At 29.4% G+C, this 26,288-nt stretch overlaps 1 protein-coding gene across 7 annotated transcripts; it reads left to right on the forward strand.

Annotated features, from left to right (window-relative positions):
* Nucleotides 1-2: 2 nt before the first annotated feature.
* Nucleotides 3-25,309, forward strand: LOC149876911 (uncharacterized). 7 transcript variants are annotated; one of them, XR_016448402.1, is made up of 24 exons: nucleotides 3-349; nucleotides 481-552; nucleotides 778-849; nucleotides 992-1,063; nucleotides 11,895-11,966; nucleotides 15,508-15,579; nucleotides 15,942-16,013; nucleotides 16,384-16,455; nucleotides 16,802-16,873; nucleotides 16,959-17,036; nucleotides 18,080-18,151; nucleotides 18,260-18,331; nucleotides 18,408-18,479; nucleotides 18,735-18,806; nucleotides 20,428-20,499; nucleotides 20,619-20,690; nucleotides 20,986-21,142; nucleotides 21,216-21,421; nucleotides 21,578-21,850; nucleotides 22,069-22,259; nucleotides 22,573-22,663; nucleotides 23,190-23,273; nucleotides 24,087-24,154; nucleotides 25,093-25,309. XR_016448402.1 is itself a non-coding variant. In XM_090074691.1 (23 exons), the coding sequence occupies exons 1-23, from the start codon at nucleotides 171-173 to the stop codon at nucleotides 25,239-25,241; spliced, it is 2,331 nt and encodes a 776-aa protein (XP_089930817.1). In that variant the 5' UTR covers nucleotides 3-170; the 3' UTR covers nucleotides 25,242-25,309. The 7 variants fall into 7 exon arrangements, 2 of the variants coding, with proteins under 2 accessions (XP_089930817.1, XP_089930818.1); XR_016448400.1 differs by having other exon boundaries at nucleotides 21,071-21,142; XM_090074691.1 differs by lacking the exon at nucleotides 24,087-24,154 and having other exon boundaries at nucleotides 21,071-21,142.
* Nucleotides 25,310-26,288: the final 979 nt, after the last annotated feature.

A 26,288-nucleotide genomic window follows, 5' to 3' on the forward strand; every position in this document is an offset into this window, starting at 1 on the left:
TGAAGTTTTTTAAAATGAATTTCATTTTTGAACCCAGCATTTTTAGCTTTGATAATTTTGCAATATTTTTTCAATTTTTTTCACCCATTTTTTAACTTACAAGTTATACTTGTCAATTTTTAAAGGATTTTCATAAAGAGAAATTTTAGGTCATCTTTAGTGATTTTACTATGTGGTTCGCTCATTATCTTGTTACTTTTTGCTGTTTGAGTGTTTTTGCTGATCCTTGTCCAAAAAAATGCACTTGTCATTCGTCATGGTTAAGAGGTGTTACAAATGTGGTTGTAGATTGCTCCAAGAAAACTCTTACAACTATACCATCAAGAATTTCACCTTATGTCACATCACTGTATGTTTAAGTTAAATAATTCTTTGTGTTTGTTATTTTTATATATTAATAATCAATTTTGAAGTTATTTTGCTATCTGTTAACAAACTATAAGTTGTATCTTCATTTTGTTTACATTTACATATTTTTAGCGTTTTGAATGAAAACTTTATTACTGAATTGCCTGCAAATGTTTTTATACAATACAAATACATGCGAGAACTGTAAGTTTTTTATTATTTTCTCCTTCATTGTTTACTTTTTTTAAACAAATTTTCCTGTAAGTTTAAATGAGTCTAGTCTTTGCATTTCATTTCTTTTCTTATATTAAAATGTTGTTAAGTTTGTAAGTGGTTATTATTATTTAATTTTTTTTTAAATAAATTAAGTCGATGTTTAAGTTGAACATTAACATGTTGCTGTAAAAACAGAAATCAATATTTGTTTAGGTATTTATATAAGAATTTTCTCTCTAAAATTCACAAAGATGCATTCAAAGGTTTACAAAGACTAACTGAGCTGTAGGTTTTGTTATCTCTTTTGTGTAGGTGTGTTATAGATTTTTGTAATGGCTTTTCAGTGTTGCAGTTAACTACAAATACAGTTATTAAATTATAATAAGTCCTTTTTTTTCTCTAATATATACTAAAATAATTTTTTTAGATCTCTTCATTCAAATCGCCTAACTGCTATTGAAAATGGGACTTTTTCTACCTTAAAAAATTTACGCAAACTGTATGTTTTTTAATTTTGTGTTTTAAAATTATTTGCAGTGACTTTAAATATATATTGTATTATGTTTGTTTATATATTTATATACATATGTTTATATATATATGTGTGTGTCCCACATCTGGAATGGTGGAACAGGTATGTTAAAACAATTTTAAACCCAAAGTAATTGATGCCACATCTTCTTCAAAGTTCATGCCAGTCCAATATGTCTGTAAAAACCTACCATTTTTTAGTGGGCTGGCAGGGACCTTTAAAATTAACATTGAAGGGAAATTTCTAGGTGCTCTAATTTAGCCCAGTTATTAATTTTAGGTAGTGGCCAGAAAAAAATATGGATGTGTTCAGTCAGCATGTAGAAATTACTAAAAAATAATATTTACTAACAATAATATTTACTAATAATATTTACTAAAAATAATATTTAGTAAAAATAATATTTACTAAAAATACTATTTACTAAAAATAATATTTACCAAAAAATGAAGTATTACTATGTATGACTGAGACTGATTTGTTCTTTTATTTGGGTCAATAAATACTAATAAACAATATAACTAAGGATCTCTAACATTTTAAAATAAAAATGAGGCTTAGTCTCACCTCTGTAGAGGGGATAAGACTGGTCCTAAGAGAGTTTTTAATGTTCTCAAATGCATTGTAAACTTTCTTAAGACCAGTGTCATAGTTCTCATTGTATTCTTTCTATTGCACCATTTACCAGTAGAGTTTTATATCCTGGAATGATATGAGAACTAGCTGAGGAAAATGCAGTTTTCAAAACCAGACAGAGTAAAATGCAGAGAGAAACTGTAATTATCTTCAACTCATTCTTTTAAGGCAAAGTCAAATCATAGGACAGCTGTGTATTCAATAAAATTTTCAAATAGTAAAGTCTTTTTCATGAACCAAGCATTAGTGTACCAATAGGCTTAATATCTCCATCAATGTTAGCCGAGACACCAAACCTCTTTATGCTTTTTTCCTATCAGCAATATCTTTTTCATTACTTCCTCAGCAGCTCTTTCCCCATAAATAACTCATTTTATTTGAAAAATTATTGAACATGGCTGGGTGGTATCAATAGAACAATATGACTCCACGCTAGTATTTACATCACTAGATTCTGATAAATTTTCAAGTTCTGTAGTTAAATAATCTCTCTCAAAAAACTCTTTTTTTAAGAAAAGACCACTTATAAATAAATAAAAGACTCCTCCACTCAACCCTAAAATTTTTTATCCACCCATTACAATTACAAATATTATGCTAATTCTGTGGGCCTACCTTATACTATAGTCAGACATTATCCTGTATTTGTAACCTCCATGTATCTAAGGTTTCTTAACTGCAATCAGAATGCAGTTTTCTGGACAGTTAAAAAGACCAGAGGACTTTGCCATTCATTTTTCTTCAAAAAAAATGTAAATACTTAGCTTTAATAATTTTGCAGATAGTTACAGATAGAATTAGAATAAACTAGAACATAAATTTACAATATGCCGGCAGATGAGCTAAGATAAGAATTTTCTGAAAATGCAGCTTTATTGACCATTAGCTAATCAGCTGATTGACATAAACAAAATACATTTTGTCATTTAATAGCTAAATGATGGTTTTATCGCCTAACTTATAATATATGAAGTAAAATACAGATTGAATACTTGCTAATAATCATGTGAAATTATTCTCATCCTCTAATTAGGGTGGGGGGGGGACAAGCCCACTTTCTATGTGAAGCTTAAAGATAATAGAAGTGCTCAGGTATAATTTTTACATGTAGAGTTTTACATAAATTGAGAAATAAATCAGTCTTAGTTTTAAACAGTAGTACAACATATTTAGGTAAATATTGGTTTTTTAATCACTTTCTGCCAGTTATGCTGGCTAATTGATTACTGGGCTAAAAAGTGTCATCTAGAAAAAAATTATCTTTCTATGTTAATTTTTAAAGTTCTTGACAATCCTCTAAATAATGGTAGATTTTTTCCACACAAACTTGAACTGGCAGGGACATTAACCAAAATCAAACTTTTTTGACTTCAAATAATCTTATACCTGGTCTACCATTCCAGTGTGGGCAAGTTGAATTTCCAAATTGAAAAAATTCAAGACACTCATACATTCTAAAAAATATTATTAAATGCGATGGTATTTTGTAGAATGTATGAGTGTCCATGGAAAGTATGTGAAAAGTAATATGGAAAGTAATTGAACTATCCAATAATATTTAACCAAGAGATTTTTCTGTTAATTTAATAGATTTGTAAAGTAATAGAGTAAACTACTTTAAAAGATTGTAAGAAATCAATACATAATTGTAACAAATACTTTCTAAATTACCAATTACTTTGTATCAATTACTACATTGTAATAGCAAGTTAAATTAATGCATTATTTTGTATCAATTACAATGTTCATTTGTTTTGTAATGCAGCTCATAAAATCCATTAGTAAAACAAAAATAAGTCCATAAGTTAAAGCTTTTATAATAGCCGGCAGCATAGACTACAACATAAGAGGATAATAAATGCACCTCTTTTGATAATAGCACAGGAACATTACAACCACAGATGAAATCAAATCATTTAATATACTGATCAAAAGCTCATAGATGTGAGTTTGTATAGCACATATGGAATTGTTGTGATATATTTATTAAAAGTTAGAAAAACTGATTGTTAAAAAAAACAAAATTTTTTATTAAATACAGTCATTAGATAGTAAAATAACACTGTCTGCTGAACAATACAAGAGATATAATGAAGTAAATGCCAACAAATCATTTACTAAGAACAAAATAATGAAAAGTTTTTACTAATTTAAGAATAGAAACTATAAACAACAATCTGTGTAACAATTTATAAAAATTAAGTTGGAGATATGGCATTACATGTTACACATCTGTAGACAATAAAAACTAAATACTGTTGACATTTCAACAATAAATTTAAGTGTAATAGTAACAAATCTGACTGAAAAAAGGACTTAAAATTTCTTTAAAGTTTAAAGATATATTGCAAGTATTATTAAAATTACTAATAAATTTAGCGACATCACTAAGCTGTCATGGGAAGTTGATGTATCTATCCAGTGTAGGACTTGATATATTTATCCAGTGTAGCCTGTAACTCCACAACACACTTTTGCATTTTACTGCAAACCATAAAAGTCTTGAATAAACTGCTAAAATGAGTGGCCCAGTATGATTTAAAGAGTTGATCAAACCCCTCAAGGACACCACCATTAAGCACCTTCATCTCTGATGCAATTTTTACCTTTCATCCTCTTGTCTTTACACAAGGAGTAAAGAGTATGGAAGCTCCACCTTTTCTGCATCTTCTGAAAGTTTTCAGCCAACCTAAAGACAAATATTATTGATGAAATGATTTTTATGACATATGATGATTTCTGATCTGACCTAATGCAACATTCATAATAGAATGAAATAAATACTCTTATCTGAGAAATTTTCCTTATTAATCTCTAAAAGCAATAAATTATTGCTTGGTTAAAATAAAAAATCAGTTAAAAAATGTAATAAAAATCTGAAATCTGTATTATGATGAAACGTTGCAAAGCTGAAACTACTTCTGATACGAAATTATAAATAATTCCATTATTTCTTTAACTAAATTCTTAAATTGCTTATCTTTTTAATGTGCTGCACAACTTCAGGTGTTGAACACTTCTGCTTCCCTTCTTTTCACAGTAAACAACATTTAGTTTTACATGCATCTTATAGTTTCCTATCTAAGAAAAGTAAAAATATACACAAAAATTTGTTAAAAGGGCTTGTGTAAGAGTAGCTATTCAAAACATATTATCTGAGAGTTTGAGGGGCACCTGAAAAGTGGTTCAATAATTGAAAAAAAAAAAAAAAGTCTTAAAAGATCAGCTGTACAGATATTTCATTGAAAACTGTATGTCAATCTGAAAAGTTAACAATGATGCTTTGCTAAGATTGTGTTCACTAGTCTTTTAAATCCAAATTAAGATCTAAAATAAAATAAAATTAAGATGTATATCTAAAATAAACAAAAACAACTATGTCACAATATATATTTAAATTATAATACTTACCACTTGAAAGGATAACATTTGAAATAAAATACTAAGAATTGTAATAAAATTAGGATGTTTCTTTAGCACTTCAAATATAGAAGGCAGTTTGTGTGCAATCCACATCTGTCTGTGAAAGAATGTGGACTTGAAGATGGCCTTTATTTCATCAGTGAGGCTAACTTCTCCACGTCTTCAAGATTTTTAACACCTAAAAAGTCATAAATGAAATCTGTTGTTACAAAGATTGAATATCAAAAAATATGTAGAGAGTAAACTTGCCAAAATCTAGAAACCCAGATAAGTTGAACATCCAGTAGCTTGAAGGATTTTCAAATTCCCATTGAAACCTAATTAATACTTCCTTATAAAAATCACTCATTAACTCAAGCCCCTAATACTTAAACATTTACTAAAACCAATCACTTATCTGTCCCTGTGAACTGAAAAATAATAACACAAGTCTAAAGCAATGTTCAATCTTTTTTTTTTTTTCAACAAGTTTTTTAGAGGGAAAAAAAATTCTTAGTGAAAGTTAATACTTTTTCTTTCAATAAATCAAATTTTTTTGTCAGTTAATTAAGTTGTGTATTCACTTAAGTTCTCAAGCGAATTGTACAGCTAAGTTTTGATACAAAAGACAAAGAAAATTATTTAAAGAGGATGTAGATAATGGTGATAATACTTTTATAGACCCAGTTTGCCCCAAAGTTAGTGATATTGTGGGGGGATTGCAAGTGCTGTATGACTACATGACCTTCAATCTTAGTGATGAAGATGTTCAACCAAAGCTCAATGCTCTCTCAATTTTAATCTCAATTTTATTAATTAATAAAGATGTTACTTCAAAACTGAGACAGTGACAATATTTTTTGATTTATGAGTTATTTATTTTTCTTTTAATTTCACTTACTAAAAAATTTTACTTTCAATTATCTATTAAAGTTTGAGTTATAGAATGTCCTGATAACTAAAACATTCACTAGAACTATTTTCTTGGCTCATTGGTAGTTTGAGTTATCAGGAGTTTACTGCATAATATATTTCAAATATTGTCATTTATTTTTAACTTTTAATTGTAATTATAATGAAAGCTCTCAAGGTAAAAGATGGTTACCTCCACAAATAGCACATACTGATAACCCACTAGGATAACTTCCATTTGAATCTGTTATGTCCTCACTCTGAGAATCTGTCTTCCTTTTTTGGAAACAAATAAACCACTATTAGCAAATAAATACTATATTTACAAGTAAATACTATCAGTTATAACTCATATTAACTTTTAGTTGTATGTAGAATAGCAAACGTATAAAAAATAACATAAAAAATAGCAAAAAGAAAAGGTTGTAAACAAGAAATAAATCTCAGTTGATTTTTAACTTAAATGTATGGAAACATTAGCTATTGTAAAATTTGGTGTAAATTTGAAATAAAAAAACTTCCGTGGGTATTACCAAGTTGTTTTCTTCCAGCATTTTCCATTCTTTGTTCTAGAAATCCCTGATGGGTGACAGAGTTGTGAAATATTGAAGAAAGTAAAGCAAGGATTTTGCCTAAAAATCCAGATAGGATCAGGATAATTTTTATCTGCAGTAGTCTTTTTGTGAACAATTACTTAAATGATATAATGCCTAGAGCTAATTGAAACTTTGCCTGATAAAATCTCACCAGTATGAAGTTCTGATGTACTCTACAAATAAATACCCATAACTGCAAAATTAATGCACTGCTTATAAATTCTGACTTATTTTAAAAAATATTATGTATTTTTCAATTACAATTTGGATTTATCAATTACAAAGATGATAATAATTTTTATTGTTACACCTTTTCTACGTTTTATTCTGTTTCCCTTATTTTTTTCCCTTATTTTATGAAATTATAGCAGCTTTTCATAAGTAGCATGTTTTGCTCTAAATAAACCTCACTTCTAGAAGAAAAGTATGTGTTGGTTTTAAATTGTTTTAACAGTATAAAAGATAACTGTCATTTTAGCAACACATCTGTTCCTAATGCAGCGTTCTAGACAAAATTTAAATAGTGATGAATGTGTTGCAATTGTTACTTTGTCCAATGAAAAATTAACAAACCACAAACTTGGTAAAAGATTTGGTTTGTCTCATACAACAGATGACTTGGGCAAGGCAGACCATGAGCTACCAATGCCATGGAGGACCGATTTTTAATGCTTCAAACATTGAGAGAATGGTTCATCACTGCACGAAGTCTCCAAATACAACTTGGAGAGGTTCATGCAACTGCTGTTAGTCAACCATAAGAAGAAGACTTTGTGCTTTAAATTTACGACCTCGGGTAGCAGCTACTGGTCCCAGATTGTCTGTAGACCACCAAAGAAACAGACTGGCTTTTGCAAGGAGGCATATGAATCGGGAAATGCATGATTGGGGACAGGTCTTATTTACAGATGAGTCAAGGTTTTACCTTGTAAGTTCTTATTACTGCCCAAGAGTATACTGAAGATCAAATGAAAGATGTTTCACTTGTAACATTTAAGAAACCACTTTATATGGAGGCGGCTAATTGATGGTATGAATATCTTTAACAGCTCGTACAGAGTGTTTTATTAATTATGGTGGATGTCTGACTTCTCAACAATACATACCAAAAATTTTAGAACCTTTTGTGGTTCCTTTTGCACTGTACTTTGGAGATGGATTCCTACTTATGCAGGATTTTGCTAGACCACATACAGTACATATTGTTACTGAATACTTGGATAATGTTAATATTGAAGTTTTGGAGTGGCCAGCTTGCAGTCCAAATATGAACCCAATAAAGCATCATTGGGACATAATGGGATGCTGTGTTAGAAGCCAACATCCACCACCTAACAGCCTAGACGAGCTGCAACAAAGTCTTATCCGCATGTGGGAAAATATCCCTCAAGAAACAATTAGATCTCTAATTGAAAGTATGCGATGGCGCTGTCAGGCTGTAATAAAATCAAGAGGTGGTAACACTAGTTATTGATAAGTAAAAAATATTTCAATTTAAGCTGTATCAATGTGCGTAACAATAATAATCGTTTTACTTTATTTTGTTAAACCAAGGTTAAAATTTTTTTTGTTTCATCATCCTCAAAGCCATTTGTATTATTATCATCAAAATAATGGTGTTCATGTGTTCTATTCTTAATAGGTTTGTCAAACTATATGATAATATTGACCACAATTAAAATAAATTGAAATGTGTAAGTGGTGCCTTAATTTAGCAGTTAAGTGTATAAAACAGGATGTACATATTTCTAATTACATATCTGACTACATATCCAATGATTACTTTAAACCCATAATCTGATTACAAGTTTTTTTCCATATTGATTTTAATTTAATTTAAAAATAAAGTTAATTTGCATTAAAACTACTTATCGCAAGTTACAATCAAACAATCGGAAACAAATGATGTAACATGATGATGTAACAATGATCCACGCAAGTGAGACAAACAGATTTGCACACAGCTAAAATGTTTTGACTGAAATTAAAATGTTTAAAACTTGTTACTTGTTTTTGTTTAATTAGCAAATCATTATCTTCCATTGTTTTTATTTAATTAGCCCTAGCAAATCATTATCTTCCATTGTTGTATTGAGTGATGAATTGTTACTGCTTGAAATAGGTGAGTTAAAAAACAAACTAGATATAGGTGAACCACAAAAAGGAGAACTGACGTCTAAAGTAGCCAACTGAGAATATTTGATGATTCTGAAACAATTATAACTTGTGAGGCAGGACTAATTTCAACCTAGTTCATGCATGTCATTTGCATAGTTAACATAAAATCATATATTTTAAAATTTAATCTCTTTAAATTTACTCTATTTATATTCCTTATCTGGCAGCTTATAAAACAAAGTTCAAATACTTGTATCATAACTTTTTATCATTGATTTGCTTTAAAGGCTGGTAATAAATAAAACAATAATAGTAAACTAATATAAAATAATATTATTTATAATTCTCTATCTATTTTGATCAACATAATTATATGTAAGCGAAAACGGATTTACACAAACGCTAAAACAACAAAAAAACATAATCTTATGACTTACAAATAGTGTAAACATATTGTAACAAAAGAGTAGGATAAACGTGACAACAGTTAGGAGTTTATTTTTTAAACATTTGTAAAAAACTTTGTTTGAATCATATATATATATACACACACACACACACACACACACACACACACACACACACACACACACACATATATACACATACATACATACATACATACACAAACACTATATTTCTAAAATTGTATATAAGTAATAGTTGTGAGCAGTATAAGTATGGCTTTCTGCATTTTTCTAGAACTTTCTTGAACCTCCTGGAACTTTGCAGACTTTTCTGGAATGTTTTTAGAAATCTCTGGAACTTTCTAGCACTTTCTTTAGTCTTCTAGAAGTTTATAGAAGTTAGCAAGATTCATAGTATATATTATTATTTTTCAGAAATATATCTAAGTATTTTTTTCATTCATAATGTCATATAAGAAAAAGTGCTTCTGCTACTGAAAGAAATAAGATGATCTCATACAATTTCATGAATCACATAGGAAAAGGAGAACTGTTCCACTTGAAGAAAACTCATTGGAAAATAACAGCAGAATTCCACTCAAAGTCCAAGTTGTTGGTTGCTACTGTTCCTGGGGGAATCCATCAAAGGTAGATGTGAATGCATAAACTAAATTGAGAAAGAAGTAGCAAGCTTATGGCAAAAGATAAAATTTTCTAAATTTATCAATTCAAATCATACAATCAAAAATTGATCAAGTGCTAAAGACCTATAATGAATGTGTAAAACAAGGAAAATATGATTCATTAAATGAAGTTTTTGACATTACAAAAAAAGATGGTGAATGGCTCTATAGTGAGAACAGAAGGTTGTATAATCTTCAGATAGAAAGCAAATGATAACTTAGGTATACTGGGAAGGCTGCAAGTTCAAAAACTACTTATCCATCAAAAAGAAGAAAAATGTTCTTGTAGCCTACTGTAACAAGAGTCTGAAGATTTTGAAGAACAGTTGATAAGTACAAGCAAAAAGTATAACAAAACCAAAGCTGTAACCAAATTAGTGACATCTTTAAAGATATCACTAATTAGGCAGGAACCATTTTTTGACATCTCAAGGTAGGATTGATGTTCACAATCTGGCATATTCAGATTCACTATTTTTAATATTTACTATTTAAGATTTACTATTTTTAATATTTATTTAAGAAGCTTACAGAAGAAATAAACACCACATTACATTTTGAAAACTGGTAATTGCATTTTGATGGCAATCACCAAGAATATCAAGTGTTAGTGTCAAAAAATAAAGAGAAATTTATTATTAAAAAAGAGAGAAATAAAGAGAAGTTAAGTTACAAGCCCTAGATCTACCAGGCAGAAAAAACAGGTTGTCAAAGGCATAATAGTCGTTCTCTATGAATACAGTTTATAAAAGAGTGTAAAGAATGATAGTGGACACTAAGAATGTTAAGAAGGAATGGGGTTGTCACTCAGTTACAAATACTTTTTTTTCAAAAAAAATTGGGAAGAGCCACAGTTCATTGGTTGTCAATGCTATGTCCTTGACCAGGTTCTTTATGTAGCAATGAAGAACTCGCAGGAAACAACATGTCACCAAACATCGACATTAGGAAAAGCCTTTTATTCAGGAACTTGTAAAGAACTATGAACAGCTCAGGATGACTTTCAAGAATGGAAACGACAGATGGCATAATGAGATAAAATTGCTATTTCATTTAACTCAAGTTTTCTGTTGTTTTTTTTTTTTTGTTTTTTTTATTTCCTAAAGTGAAGTTTCAGAAAATACCAAATTTATGTAAGGCAAGATGGAATTCCTGACTAATACTAATGCTCTATTGACATTCATTCTTCTGCTGTAAACTATGCCTTAAGTGGATGAAATACTTCACATTCATTTTCATTTTATAAGATTACAAGCTTAAAAGCTTGTAATCTTTTAATTAGATTTTTTTTTATTTGTAAAAAAGTGTTTTACACTGTAACAGTAAACTATTAAATGCTTAAAAACTATTTAAGTACTCTCCCCTTACAAAAATCAGAATTTAATTTGATCATAAAGTTAATCCTCTATCCACATGTGTGATGTGGTAGATAAAAATTTTCTATCCACATGTGTATGAGGTAGATAAAAATTTTTGGTTTGTGTGTGAATTCTCACGTTCTTCATTCCACCTTAATTTGATTTCTTCAATTAATTTTACTTCATTATGACATTTTAAAAAAATTTTAATGCTGATGGAAACAAGAAACATTTTCAACAAGAAAATCAAAGTAATATCTTTTTCAAAACTCATTACCCATATATATATATATATGTATATATATATATCTATATATATATATATATATATATATATATATATATATATATATATCTATATCTATATATATATATATATATATATAAATATATATATATATATATATATATATAAATATATATATATATATATATATATATAAATATATATATATATATATATATATATATATATATGTATATATATATATGTATATATATGTATATATCTGTGTGCATATATGTATGTATGTATGTTTATATGTATGCATATATGCATGTATGTATGTATGCATGTATGTATGTATGTATGTATGTATGTATGTATGTATGTATGTATGTATGTATGTATGTATGTATGTATGTATGTAAATGTATGTGTATACTATATACACACATTTTTTTAGGTATTTATTTACAAATTACATTAAATCAATTAATCCTGGTGTATTTGAAGGTTTGGAGAAAGTAGAAACTCTGTAAGTGAAATCTTTCAAATATTTTTTCAAAATGGGATTAATTCAAGCTTTATGAATTTTTTTTAGCCTCCAGTTTATGAGATCTTCATTAAATAGCAATTAGTCTTAGTTTTAAAAATCTATAATAGCTCTAAGTGGCCTGTGGGTATAAGCTGTAATGGTACCAAAACAGTAGATATCAAAACCAAGGCAAATACATCCATCCCTATCCAGGGATAGGGATAGGGATGGGTATAGGGTTAACATCAACAAGATTTAAAAAAAAAAAAAAAAAAAATTAAGCGCATGCGTACAAGACTAAGAAAAGTGATTTAGCCTAAATACATAGATTACTTTAGTAGATGATATTTTATAATGGTGTAGCATAATAGTTCATCAATTAGTGTTTAGCCATTTAAGTATTTGTCAAAACACCTGGCATGAGTATTGTTGCATACTTTTCATGCAACACCTAGGAACTATAGTAACTATTGCAACTACATTCAGTGTTAATCAATCTATATAGGTCCACCAGAAAGCCTACTCAAATCAGATGGCTTTACTTGATTGTGGTGAAATCTTGTAAAATTTTGTAAAAATGATGTTATAGGAGAGTTAATTATGTGAAACAGGTGCTGTATCTGAGTTGCTGATCCTTTTGTGGCCTACTGCAAATGATTGAGTAATCTCAACTCTAAGGTTGACAGTAACAGAAGCAGTATCAGAACAAAAGTTTAGAAAACTAACTGTATATTTTTGTTTTTTCTGATGTTATCACTGTACGTGTATATTAGGGTGATGACTTTTTGATTTTTTTTCTCAAACATTTCCTGTAGCACGAATGAAGTTTATTCCATTAAAATATTGAAAAAGGTCACGCACAAACCACTTTGAACTGTTATTTATGTAGGCATTTTAGCTTTTTATGTAATTGTATTATACAGTATATACAATTAGCATAAAATGCTAAAATGCCTACATAAATAACAGTTGTTATAATAGCTTTATGTTATATACAGTATATATACATATATATATATATATATATATATATATAACCAACTTGTGCAATAATTTATGTAGAAGAGAAATGTGTAGAATTTTCAATAAGCAAAAGGGCGCATAACTCAACAGGTATTGCAAGACGTCTTGTTACATGCTCAAAGCTGTCGTCCCACGGAGCAGCAGTGGTGTGCCGCCAGCTTTCTGGTGAGTGCATTGAAATCCCAACCCCATGTCAATCAGCAATCCACAAGGCTATCTACATAAGAGCTGCTCAGGTGAAGAAATTCTTGGTGAGCACGCTTTATCTGGAGAAGTGGAGCATACACTTTGGCGGCAAACACACTGAGGGCTTTGAATATCAGGCCGTGGTCCTCAAGAATGAATCTAAAGAAATTAAGTTGACTGCGCTAAAATTGAAAGATGGAAAAGCTCAAACATTCGCAGAAGGACTCCAGGATGTGTTAGAGGAGTTCAATCTGTGGGGATCAGTTGTGATGATTGTTGTCGACACAACAAATGTGAATACCTGCAAGAAGACAGGCGTTGTTGTTCGGCTGCAGCAAATATACGAAGAGAAAGGTCACCCCAAACCCAAGTTCATCAGTTGCCAGCACCATGTGCTAGACCGCGTTCTTCGCGTTGTCATGGACAATGAGCTCCATGGGTCGACTAAATCACCAAACATCAAGTATTTCTTTGTGCAGGATTTAATGAGCAATTACAATAAATTGAAAGCAGCCTTCAGCAACGGTAAAACTGAGATTAAGGAAACAGGCGGCTGGAGAGATGTCATGAAGTTTCTCTACCACCTCACTCGTGTCTTCCATCACTTAACTGAGAGGAATGAGATCTCCTTCATGAATTTCAAACAGATCCCAAACATCAGCAATGCATGCTGGAGCTCTCGTGCCATTCTAGCCCTTCTTGCATTTATTCTGATGCCAGAAACCTGGATCAGGTTGCGTAAAATCTGTTGATTCATTTCTTACTCATGGGCTGACCATTGGTTCAGCAGTCAATTGTTCCGCGTTGAAGACTAACTGAAGCTCTGAATGACTACCCAAAAGCTCTCAATTGCTTGAAAACCCACTGGAAAACAGATGACTTTCCAATCAACATTGCCCGAAGCAACCAGTGCTACGAGCGTGCCATCAAAGTTATACAAGAATTGCACGACTCCTGCCGCAACAAGGACAACCTCCCACTGAGATTGATCCTCTCTAATAACATTATCGTGAATATTTGATTTCCTTGTGCGTTTGATGATCCTATATAATTTTGTATGCATGTGGCTCTACAGCTTGTGTTCAATTTTATATCTGCTTTTATATTACAGTGACTTCAAAAATTTGCCCAAAAAGCTAATAAATAAAATTCTTAAAATCATTATGTGCATGAGGTTTTTTTATCAAATCACCTTGAATGTAATACTTTATTTAATCTTAAATGAAAGCTAATTAAATTATAATACAGGGAAAGGAGGTTGTATAAAAGTCATCACCCTAGTGTATATATATGTGTGTGTGTGTGTGTGTGTGTGTGTGTGTGTGTGTGTGTGTGTGTGTGTGTGTGTGTGTGTGTGTGTGTGTGTGTGTGTGTGTGTGTGTGTGTGTGTGTGTGTGTGTGTGTGTGTGTGTGTGTGTGTGTTTATTTGTTTTTAGTAATATTAATTAAAGGTATGATTGATTTTAGTGGTAATTTAATGAAATATATAAAATAATTGAATGAATTTATTTTATAAATAGAAATTATGGGTTGTGCAAAGCATTGTAGTGCAGAAGCATTGTAGTAAGAAGGGAAAACATATGCATTTATTCATGAGATATTAGGTTTTTCTCTTATGATGATCAGAAATGCTTTAAAATGGAAAAACGTAAGTGAAACAAGAGGCCGATAAAAAACAAGTGAGCCATAAGACAGATTAATAAAACGTGCCGCTGTTGCTGATTTGTTTAAGGAGATTTAAATTTAAGCGTTTCTTCAAAAACAGTATGAAGATTGTTAGTAAAAAGTAAGTTTGTCATCTGTAGCCCAAGAAAAGTTCCCCTTTTGAAAAAAAGTCATGAGGTAGCAAAATTGTGTTTTTTAAAAATGCATGTCAGTTGGCCTGCTTCAAAATTGCAGATTTTTTTATTTGGGTCAAATAGAATATATGTAAGGAGGCCCAAAGTATTGAGTGAAAAAACGTTTGTGGAGAATAGGGTTGTAGTTATGGATTGGGCTGCACAGTCACCTGATCTCAATCTGATCAAAAACCTTTGAGCAGATGTAAAAGAGGCTCTTTATAGTGAAAAACCAAAAACCAGCAAGAGTTATGAAACTGTCCAGAATGCTTGGAAAAGCATTCCTTTAGAAAGATGTCAAAATCTGATTATTTCCATGCCAAATAGATGCAAAGCCTTAATGACAAACTAGGGGATGCAATTAAATGATGATTTTTTAAAACAGACAGATATGTCAAAAATAGTTAATATTGTATATACTTAAAATGTGATTATTCTTTTGTTAGTTCAAATACAGAAGATGGTTGAAAAAGTATATTGTGATCTTGTTTTAGATTTCTGCATGAAAATCTTCTTCGATCAATACCTGAAGGAACATTTGTCCCACTTGAGCAGTTGAGAGTATTGTATGAACACTGTGTTCTTTTAACAATGTTAATGAAAATATGACAAAAATCAACTTATCACAAAATATATTCTGTTATTATATTTTTATTATCTTCTATTATGTTAACAAAAACAATTTTATTATTTAATCATATTAAAAAAAAAAAAAAAAAAAAAAAAAATGGAGAAGTAAAATACTAGATACAACCTAATGTTATATTACATCAGTATATACAAATGTATTTTACTTCAAAAAATAATATTTGTTTGCAGTAATTATGTTATATTAATTATGTTTGTAGTTTATTGATTATATTTGTAGATTATTTTCTATGTTTGTAGTAAATGATTAATAAAAAATTTTAACTTATTTTTATTTTAGAACATTGTACCGAAATTATTTGCAAGTTCTTTTTAGTGGCTCCTTAAGGGGATTGTTAAACCTCAACAGTCTGTAAGTCTCACTTGTCTTGTAGCCTCATTATTTATTTTATATCTGGTTATTATCATTTGCGCAAATAGTCTATTGTTGGCTTTAGTTGCATCATTTATATGCTGTGTTTTTAATTGTATACATTGATACTAGTCTCATGATAATTATATTGTTGTTTGTGGGATTTTAGTTGTTGTAGCCATCTTCCAATAGTGATTATTTATTTGTTTAATGATAACTCTGTAATTTAGTAACTAATATTAGTTATTACTTTTCTATTTAAAGTAGAGGTTAGCTTTTGGGCTTTGCCATATATTAAAAAAATTCTTGTATTTCTTCTGTAAAGTTTCATATTTATCAAACAGTCACAAAGTATTCACTTACATTATAGGTATCTTCATGAAAATAAGCTGAAGATGATTGCAAATGGATCATTTCTGGGATGCACAAATCTTATGAAATTGTACTTCTTTTACTGTTTTTAGTCGAAATTTGTTTTACTTAATTAAGATTATTTGTTTTAAAAAAGTTTCACTCAATTTCAATTCAAAATCAGAATAAAATGAAATAATATGTTTTGATTCACCTGTATAATTTTTTCACTTACCCGGCTTATTGCTAAAGGTGGTCAGAAATGTCTATAAATATTCTAGTATAGATTTCATAGGAACTTTTGTTTATAATTTTTTATACGTAAAAGTTTTGTATTTGTTATTTGTTTTAACTGATGTGATACCTGCAATCCCTGGTCTTTTTGGTGTAAAATTTTTTCTTAATTGAAACTTGTTAATGTTTTTGTTTTGTTTTAGACAACTAGGACATAACCATCTGACAAATATTACAAAAGAAATGTTTATTGGATTAAGTAGAGTTTCTGAAATGTATGTTTTTACTCAAATTTTTTTTTTGTTTTTTTTTTAATGCAATTATTTAAATTAGGAATTGTTTGTTTTTTTTTCTGTTAAGTTATTTAGACAATAATCGACTGATCGAAATTACAGTTTCAACTTTTGGAGACAACATTTTCCCTTTTGTGAGAAAAATGTGAGTACTAAACCTTTTTTTTAAATGAATTCAAGTTTTTTATATGTGGCATCTATCAAAGTTTTATATGTGGCATATGTCAAAGTCTTATATGTGGCATCTATCAAAGTTTTATATCTGGTATTCATAAAAGTTTTAAAGTTCCTGACATAAAATACCTATAAGCAGATATTTCACAAACATTTGTTTTAAAAAAGTGAGTGAATTATTAGGCGAGCAAAAATATTGATAAAAAAATGTTTTGTATTAAAAGAAGGAATTGCTTTAAACAATGAATTTTAGTTTATGTAAAAAAATATTAAAAATTTTCTGTATCACAATAAATGTAATATCTTAATTTTACCACAATTTGCAAATAAACTTTGAGGTTTATTTTTTCCTTTGCAAACACAGAAATAATATCCCCCTCTTTGAGAATCAGAAAAAACTACCAAACCTTTATGACTTTGTGAACAGAGCTCAATATCAACAACTCTGGGGGTTTGAAAAAACTAAGGGGGATCGAAAAGTTTTAGGTTTAAAAAAATGAAAAACTAAAAGCTGTTAGAATTAGTGTTTCGTAAAAAAATAAAAGTATTTCATTTTTGAGAAATGTTGTCAAATAAACTTTAATATTACAGGGGACAAAAAAAATTATTAAATTTGCACTTGCTGCTTGAAAAACATCTGCATATTCCTCTAGTCGGACTTAATACAACTTAAGTACCACAATGTATTATATTGCTGCATGAATGCAGTAGTAAAATTTTCTGAGGGTAAAAGTCATAATCAAAAAAAAAGTGCTGATTGTTTAAAACCTGTTGTTTTTTTTTTTGTATGTAGCAAATAAAAGGAGTGTTGTCAGTTGGGGTTAGGATTTTTTCTTAACAGTATGATTCTTGTGCTTTGAATCATGTGCTTTGCTATGGTATCAATCTGTTAATGTTAAATTGATCAGATGGTCAATTACATGGTCATATATCGTATAGTTTTTATATGGTCATACAATCTATAGTTTTTATATGGTCATTCATAGTATAGTTTTTAAAATTTTCTATTTATAGAGTTTTGTTGGGAAACCAAATAAAGAATATTGAGGCAGGTTCATTTAGATCGTTGGGCAGTTTGATGGTTTTGTAAGTTTTTTTGTGTAAATGTAATTTTAGATTGAAAACTTAAAGTTGTTTTTTGTTTTCTGAGAAAATTTTATAAAAATTTATGAAGACTTTACAGATGTTTTATAGGTCATTGTCAGGGAACCGTCTTACTGAACTGAATGTAGGGATGTTTTCTGGTCTCTATAGCGTAAATCAGTTGTAAGTTGTTTCTTTTTTTATCTAATAATTTTTATGAAAATTTTTACTTTTTTTCCAATTAAAACTTTCTTTGAAGGTTTTTGCAAGACAATCGCATTGAATGGATTGAACCAAATTCATTTGCTGGAATGAAGAACCTTCAACAACTGTGAGTAGGTTGTAAAGCTTGAGTCATTGTAAATTTCTGAAGTTCAAAATTCCATGGAAATTTTTTATGAGCACAGTAAATAAAATAGCAAAATAAAAACAACAGTTAACATAACAACTATAGTTTAATAATGATGATAGTTGATTAAAAATTAAAAAAAAAAAAAAAAAAAAATTAATGTTAATGCTAAAGTTAATGACAACTTGACGATTCTTGTTATGTTTTGTTTTTTTTCTCTGTATAATTATGGTGTAGATATTTGTTTCGAAATCAGATTTTGTATATTCAAGAAAATACATTTGAAGGATTGTCATCTCTATCTGAACTGTAAGTTTTTATAAGTGATAAAACTTTAACTTTCTTTAGTAAGGGTAGGGAGGGGCAAGTTGAACAATATTTACTGAATCTAATAAATTTACACAGTTTTTTCACTATTAAAAAGGAAATTTTATCTGCTAAAAATTGCTTAAGAAAAAAATGTCTTTAGATTTGTTTGAGAAAATATTCCCTAAAGTTTACTAAGCTGCTCAACTTACCCCAGGGGGGTAAGTTAAGCAGCTGTGTGGGGTAAGTTGAGCAATAAAAAAAAATTAATGCATTTCTGTGACTACTATGAACTCTCTTACAAAACCAAAATATGGCTTTGTTATAAATTGAATATATACTTTAAATCTCAACAGATTATTTAAGATCTGAATATATAAGATTTGATTAAGATATGAATATAAAAGTTAATAATTCTGAGGCAAAAGATAACTAAGTGAAAAACAAAGTAATACTTTTCAATCTTAAAACTAAACACAACTTTTTAACGCATTTTTTAAACAACACTTGTTAATATTATAAATAAAAATGAGACTATACACATTCTGTAATATATGTGTAATACATGTGTTGTTGGACGGCATTCTGTAATACATGTGTAATACATGTGTTGTTGGACAGCATTCTGTAATACATGTGTAATGGTTATTGGATGGCAGACAAGTGAGATGAACAGGCACATTTTCAATATCGGACCAAAAAAGTAAAAAAAAACTTTTGCTATTTTTCTCTTAGATGCTTAAAAAAACATTTATCTGACATCACTTAAGTGTTGATATTTTACCCATTTATTTGATTTTCGATTATACTCAGCCATTTTTTTTTTTAAAAAAAATTAACAAAATGGCATTATCAGATACAGAGAAATAAATTTCATTGGGTAAACATTTTAAGGTCCGTACACACTTTTAAATTAATCATTGTTAAATACTATTAACAATTTAAGATAATATCCTAAATCCTTTTTTTTTTTTTTTTTGTTTTTTTTTTTCTCTTTAAATATACTAATATGATTTAAAACTATTTAATTTTTGCTTCTTTTAAAAATATTTTTACTTAAATATTACTTAGTAAAATATATCAGTTTAAAAATTCATTAATAAAAATTTTGATTTAAACTTGAATTACGTGTTATTTGCTTTCTATATTTATTATGATGGTATTGCATATTTTATCTATATTTTGATTATATGTACTCTAAATAAATAATTTATATACAGAGTTATATATTGTTTCATTTACTATTGGTATATAACTGTAATATGTGTGTGTGTATATTACACAAACACATAATTGTGTGTATACAAAACTGTAGTTATACAAGCAGGCACTAACGCTCTTTCTCTCTCATTCTGTAATACATACATATACATATATATACATATATATGCCGTCCTACAACCATTTAAAGCGCATTTTACTACCATTACATAAACCTAGCTTTCATCTTTAAGTTGTTTTGTCATTTGATGCGTAGTTTTTGAGATAATTTAGTTGCCCAACTTGTCCCTATGCTCAACTAGCCCAGCCCTACCCTAAAACAACATTATGAGCTGTTCATCTTATCTTAAGTCCTGCAGTAATTTAAGTATATATTGTATTTTAATGTAACTTTCTTTTTTAGAAATCTTGGGGTTAATAACATTTCTGGTCTTGCAAATGGCGCCTTTAATGGACTTCCAAGATTGTTAGTGCTGTACGTTTACATTTCTAGATATTTATAAGTTTGTAAATAATCTCTGATGTTAATATCCTATATTATTTTATTCATAAAATTTGTTTCCACTTTTTTATTTGCATGTACAAAATTTTTAGTCAACTTAATTCAAATCGCCTTACAACAATCCCTTCTGGTGCATTTCGGAATCTGAGACATTTGTACCGTCTGTAAGTATAACATCTACATTAAGTAAAATTTCTATTCTTATATAATTCATATGAAATGAATTACATGACTAAAAGAATGAAAAACATTTAAAATTTTTGTCAATTTATTTTTTGTAAATTTTTTTTAATAAAAAAAGTCCTTTTGCTTTATCAGTCTCGCTAAATTCCTTCTTAGCTGACGTTCAGCTTTCATGGTGGAACTGACTTACAAAATGTTTTTAGATTAGTTGATTATAGCCTGGGATGAAATTTCATCCTGTTTTTCAAAGTTCGTGCTAAAATTCGCCTCGTTTAGAAAACAGCCGTGAAATCATCCCCTAAACGTAGAAAACGTCGTTACAATATTTTCAAAAGCTGCATTTTAAAGAATTTATTTTCAGAGTGGTGTTTTACAATAGCATCTCATTTATTGCAGAAGGTGCATTCAGCCATTTGGAGAAGTTAAGATCAATGTAAGCTCTTTAGCTAAAATTTGTTTTTAATCTTCTTGTATAAAAATCTTTCTTAACTAATTGTTTGTTTTAGTGTTTGGTATGCCCCTCTTTCGCTTGTCCAATCCAGCAAAAAGTTACGCTTAATTAAAAGTAATGAGTTGCAATGCGATTGCAATATATTGTGGCTGAAAGCTTGGCTGAGTAAAACTAAATCAAACTCTACAATTTTTTGTGAGAAGCCTGAGTTTTTGATGGGAAAGAATATTTTGAGTATCGATGATGGGTTGTTCAAATGCGGTGAGTGATTTGATGTAAAAGTTTGTTTAAAAAAAAAATCTGAACGGGTTTAATGTCGAACTAAGATACTATAGAGTTTTAGTTGTCTGTAGTTTTAATGGTATATAAAGATTTTCACTAAAGGTGAGATTTGTTTCAAGAAATTTTTTTTTCAAGAAATACTTGAGAAAATGCATGTGAGGGTTGAACCGAAGTCTTCCGTAATAATAGAAAGGTCTTCCCATTCTTTGAGATGCATTTCAAATGTATTGGCTAACTTTACGTGGATGAAAGATGGTTTTTTGCTTCCTGCATCAGATTCCTTTTTTTTGATGACATCTGGCATCTTGTTTCTTAGAAATACTCAAAATACCTCCGGTGGTCAGTACACGTGCGTCGCAATGAACAGGGGGCGGTTTAGTGCAGCGTCGGTAGAAGTTGTAGTCGGAAGTATCTCCTTTTTTAAACTTCTGGTTTTAATGATGAGATGTTTATACTTTTTTTTTTTTTTTTTTATTATTATTATCTGAATATTATTTTGATTGGTTATTGCTTAAATATTTATAAATAGTAATAATTGACGTAGTACTAACGGTGAAAGCAGGTCTTTTGACGTAAACCTAAATGTTAAAGCGCCAAAGTTCACACTGATTTCTGTGTTTTGCTAGCGCCACCAACGATGCTATCTTCAAGAAAAGAGTTAACGTTCGTTGGAATATCTGATCTGCCGATAATATTGCAATGCAATGCGTCAGGGACACCTTTCCCGTTGCACATTTGGTTCATGAATGATGTTCCTCTAGACCATACCCGCAACTATTCTTTTCTCAGGCATAACGGTGGTTTACTTATCACCAGGGTAATTTTAACAGCTAATTAAATATTTCTCGCTCTATGTTATAAATTTAAGATTATAAAAAGCGATTATTTCTCAGCGTGCGAGAATTATTTCCTGTCGTCAAGAATGATTACATCTGAAAATGGAAAGTTGACGAACGATTTTAATTATTTTGTTCAGTTTTATAGTGTGTCTTGAAATCGGATCACTTTTCTTGACCTCTCGCCATAATAGTGTTAACTTCGATGATAATTATTTATGCTTTTTTTTTGGTTTAGCTTTTTTTTATTTTTATTTTTATTTATTTATTTTCTAATTGTTGTTTTTCTTTAAGTTACCTCGTACAGATACTATTACGTATAGATGTGAAGCACACAATGAGTTGGGTTTTGATTTTAGAACCATAATTTTACAAGTTAAACAAGGTCAGTTACGCTCTGATTAAAATTTTAAAATGGACGCTTTTTGTTTTCTATGTAAATTTCATCGAACCCCTCTTTAAATTTAACCTTTGGCTGCAAAAAGGTTATTTCCCAAAAAAAGAAAATCTTTATTGAAAAGAGTGCTCTGAAATGCACGTGCTCGTCAGAGATCGCTCCAGATAATGAAACATACAATCAAAACTGTAATCCACCAAGCTCAGGGTTTGAAATAGAAAATTTGAGATAAAGGGTATTATTGATTTCAACACGAATATATGCCTGAGTTTCTGAAAACATCAAGATGAGTTTTTAGTTAACGTAACTTACTTCACGTTTAACCTTTTTTCAATAAAAAAAATCTTAAGAAAAATTGTACTAAAAAACTGCGACTCAAATATTGTAATGTTAAAAATTTGACCATATAAAAGTTTTGTCCTGATCTTCTAAAGAAATATTTTTGTGATTTTTTTTTTCTTTCCATTACTATTTTATAGTTTTTAGCTAATCTTAAAAACCCTTTTAAAATTAGATCAAAATTCTTTGGGAAGATTCACTTCAACGTGCAAGGATTGCTTGTATTGGACGAAGCCTGTGTGTTGCTGTTCAAATGAAGGTAGAAGTTAAGTCTGAAAAAAATGAAGCTGATTTATTTCCACGACTATATTTACCTCAAAATTATTAAAAAATCCCCAAAAAGATTTTTTAGGCCTAAAATGTGTCACTAATTTAAGTACATTTTGGTCTCAATTACTCCAAACATTTTAAATGTGTGATTGTGAATAAAAGTAAAAACGGCTATCACCAGAAAATGACGAAATTGTCAGTGTTTTTTTTCATATGAGTTTCGTTCACGTTTCATTTTGAAATCTTAAATAGTAAAGTCCGATGCAAAATAGTTTGACTTAAATCAAGTAATTTAAATTTTTTTTTAAAAAAAAAATATTGAGTTTTTTGCATTAACATTATTCTCTTAAAAAAGCTAAATTATTTACTTTTTTTAAGGGAATGATGTAAGTGTAAAATATGAATGTCATTGGCTATTGGAATCTTTTTAAAATAGGTATTACAACGCATGCGTAACACTGATTTTTTTTATGGAGTTTTAGCTCAGCATTCGCATTTAACACGTATTTTGAAACTTCTCTCTGCAATAAAATTTTAGCGATAGACATTTAAAAATCTATAATTAAATGCGCCGACCAAACGTAACAAATCAGCTGTATTTAGGAACAGGGATTCAAATTTGAAGTAAAAATGTTGCGCTATCAAACACGTGTGTACGGAGGTGTTTGGGTGAAAATGAAAGTCATCCAAAACGCAAAAATCAAATTTTTTATTGACACATTCACAAATGACTTTTCAACATTTTTTTCTCGAAGTATTTCAAAATGTTATTCGTTAAACACAATTTTTTATGTCTCATTAGAAAAGTGATCAGGCTCTTAAAATATCATGGACAGACACCTGCTAAATCTAACACTACCCTAAATAGAGGTAAAACCATTTTTCTGATATTTTATTTGGATTCAACTGGGCACTTATTAATAATTTGTAGAATAAAGTTTCCTTTCGGAAATCTTTGGTTTTTTAGTCTTTTTTTGACTCACCTGAGTTATTTTACTTCAAATCACAAAATCTTTTCAATTTTCGAATTGAATTTTAAAGCGATCATAAAAATCATATATAAATATAATATAAAATTATTGAATATAAAATTATTGAAAATTTTTCTTGTTCCAATTGTAGATTCTGAGAAATATTTAGAATCGTTCATAAGTAAATCAAGCGTTTCTGTGTTTTCTCTACACGGCAAAAAACTCTTTTGAAACTGCGGCTTATCAATAATTTATATCTTTCTGGACTCTCTTTACCAAATTCTTAACCTTTATTCAGCTTTAAGAGAAGTTAAGGTTGTAAAATTTCGACAAAAATAGAACTTTTCAACTCCATGAAGTTCACTTATTCTGGATCGAATATTCAATTTTCTTTTACGCGTACAACACTAATTTTCAAACTTAAATTCCTCTAAATCCCTGCCTCAGTATTTAGACTATATCTAACTGTCTGAGACAATATGTGATATTAATCTAGTGCATTTGGTACTGTACGAGAGCTCAAGTTTTGCATTTGCAGCTAATTTAATACCATTTAATTTAATTCTAAGTGTGCCCCGTCGCTCTCCAAATCTTGATAGTGATCTCATTAACTGTTAAATGAATCATTTATAGTAAAAAACTGATTGAGAATTATTCAACTAGCATGTTGATATAGATTCTTTAAACACATTCGTATAATGTCGTTAAATGAATTTTGTCATTTTTTTTGCTTGTTCCGTGCTGCTGTGCGAAGTGAAATGAAATATTAAAAATTTTAAGGATGGAAAATGCTTTCTATTAATTATGACTCGATTAAAACTTGCATTCTATTTACAGGCAATCATAATTCGTCTACGGATAATCAAACAGATTATTGGAATCAAAACTCTACTCTCTCTTCAGAGAAAAATGACCGAACTATCGAAGGGACAGAAAATGGGTCAGGAACAGATGATTTAGACAGTGAAGAAAGCGCAGATTTCTGAGACTTGTTGTTTCTAACATTAATTGCAGTGTTTTTATAAATTTCTGCGAATATCATTTGTTTATTTACTGCTATCTGACCTTTTTATTTTATTTTATTTTATCTTTTTATTATTTTTTTAAAGTATTAAATCTGAATTTTTAAATATTGACTAAAGTTTGATTCGCTGTGCATTTTGAGGGATGATTTACTTCCGCGTTTTATTTCCAATTACTTAAACTGACGTCACTATTTCGAAATGTTCAGAAATACCTCTATGGCACGATTCAAAATCCAAATCCGTGGTGTAATACCCACTCATTACTCCAGCCGGAACAAACTCGAACAGACTTAGAAAATGAATGACGTGCGAGCTCAGATTACACTTCTTAGTAAAGCAAAAAAATTCCCTTATATGAAACTTCAAAATAACGGATTAAAACATTTTCGAGCCCATGCCTTTTTTTCAAGATCAATATTTTTAATACTATAGAAACGCCGAACAAATTATTTCATTAGCAGGAAGCAGCTCTTTATTTTGGATTGTTTAAAATATGATTCACTTTCGCTTTCTCTGCAGTACAACTTTGATTTTTTAAATCTTTTTTAATCTCAAAATTTTAATTACACTTTTTATGTTAATACGCAATATAATTATAACATAACGAACTGGCGCCTAATACATAATCCCAAAACAAGGATTAGGGAGGGCGGCAAACGCAACTGATCTTTCTTGGCTCAAGACTAAATTTTTTAACGATGGCATTTAACTAAAAGCATATGCATGCATTCTTTGTATTATGTGTATAAGACACGTTTACGGTTTATACCGGTCAATAAATTGAGACTAATCCATTTAGAATGGGTCAAAAAAGTGACCTCGACTTAAATGGTATGTAAGTCCACTCTTTGTATAAGTCTGAAAATTTGTATATCTGTAATGTTACACAAAGAACACTTTATAGAGAGCTTCTTAAGTGTTAATCTTTCGCCATCGATTAAAGTATACGAGTAAAAATTAAACTATACGAGTAAACCGCTGACAGAATTTTCTCAATATTTGAGCACC

This window comes from Hydra viridissima, unplaced genomic scaffold, assembly GCF_058129835.1.
Source record: "Hydra viridissima isolate aposymbiotic clone 2 unplaced genomic scaffold, HvirCarnegie_v1 scaffold_17, whole genome shotgun sequence".
Taxonomy (NCBI): Eukaryota; Metazoa; Cnidaria; class Hydrozoa; order Anthoathecata; family Hydridae; genus Hydra; species Hydra viridissima.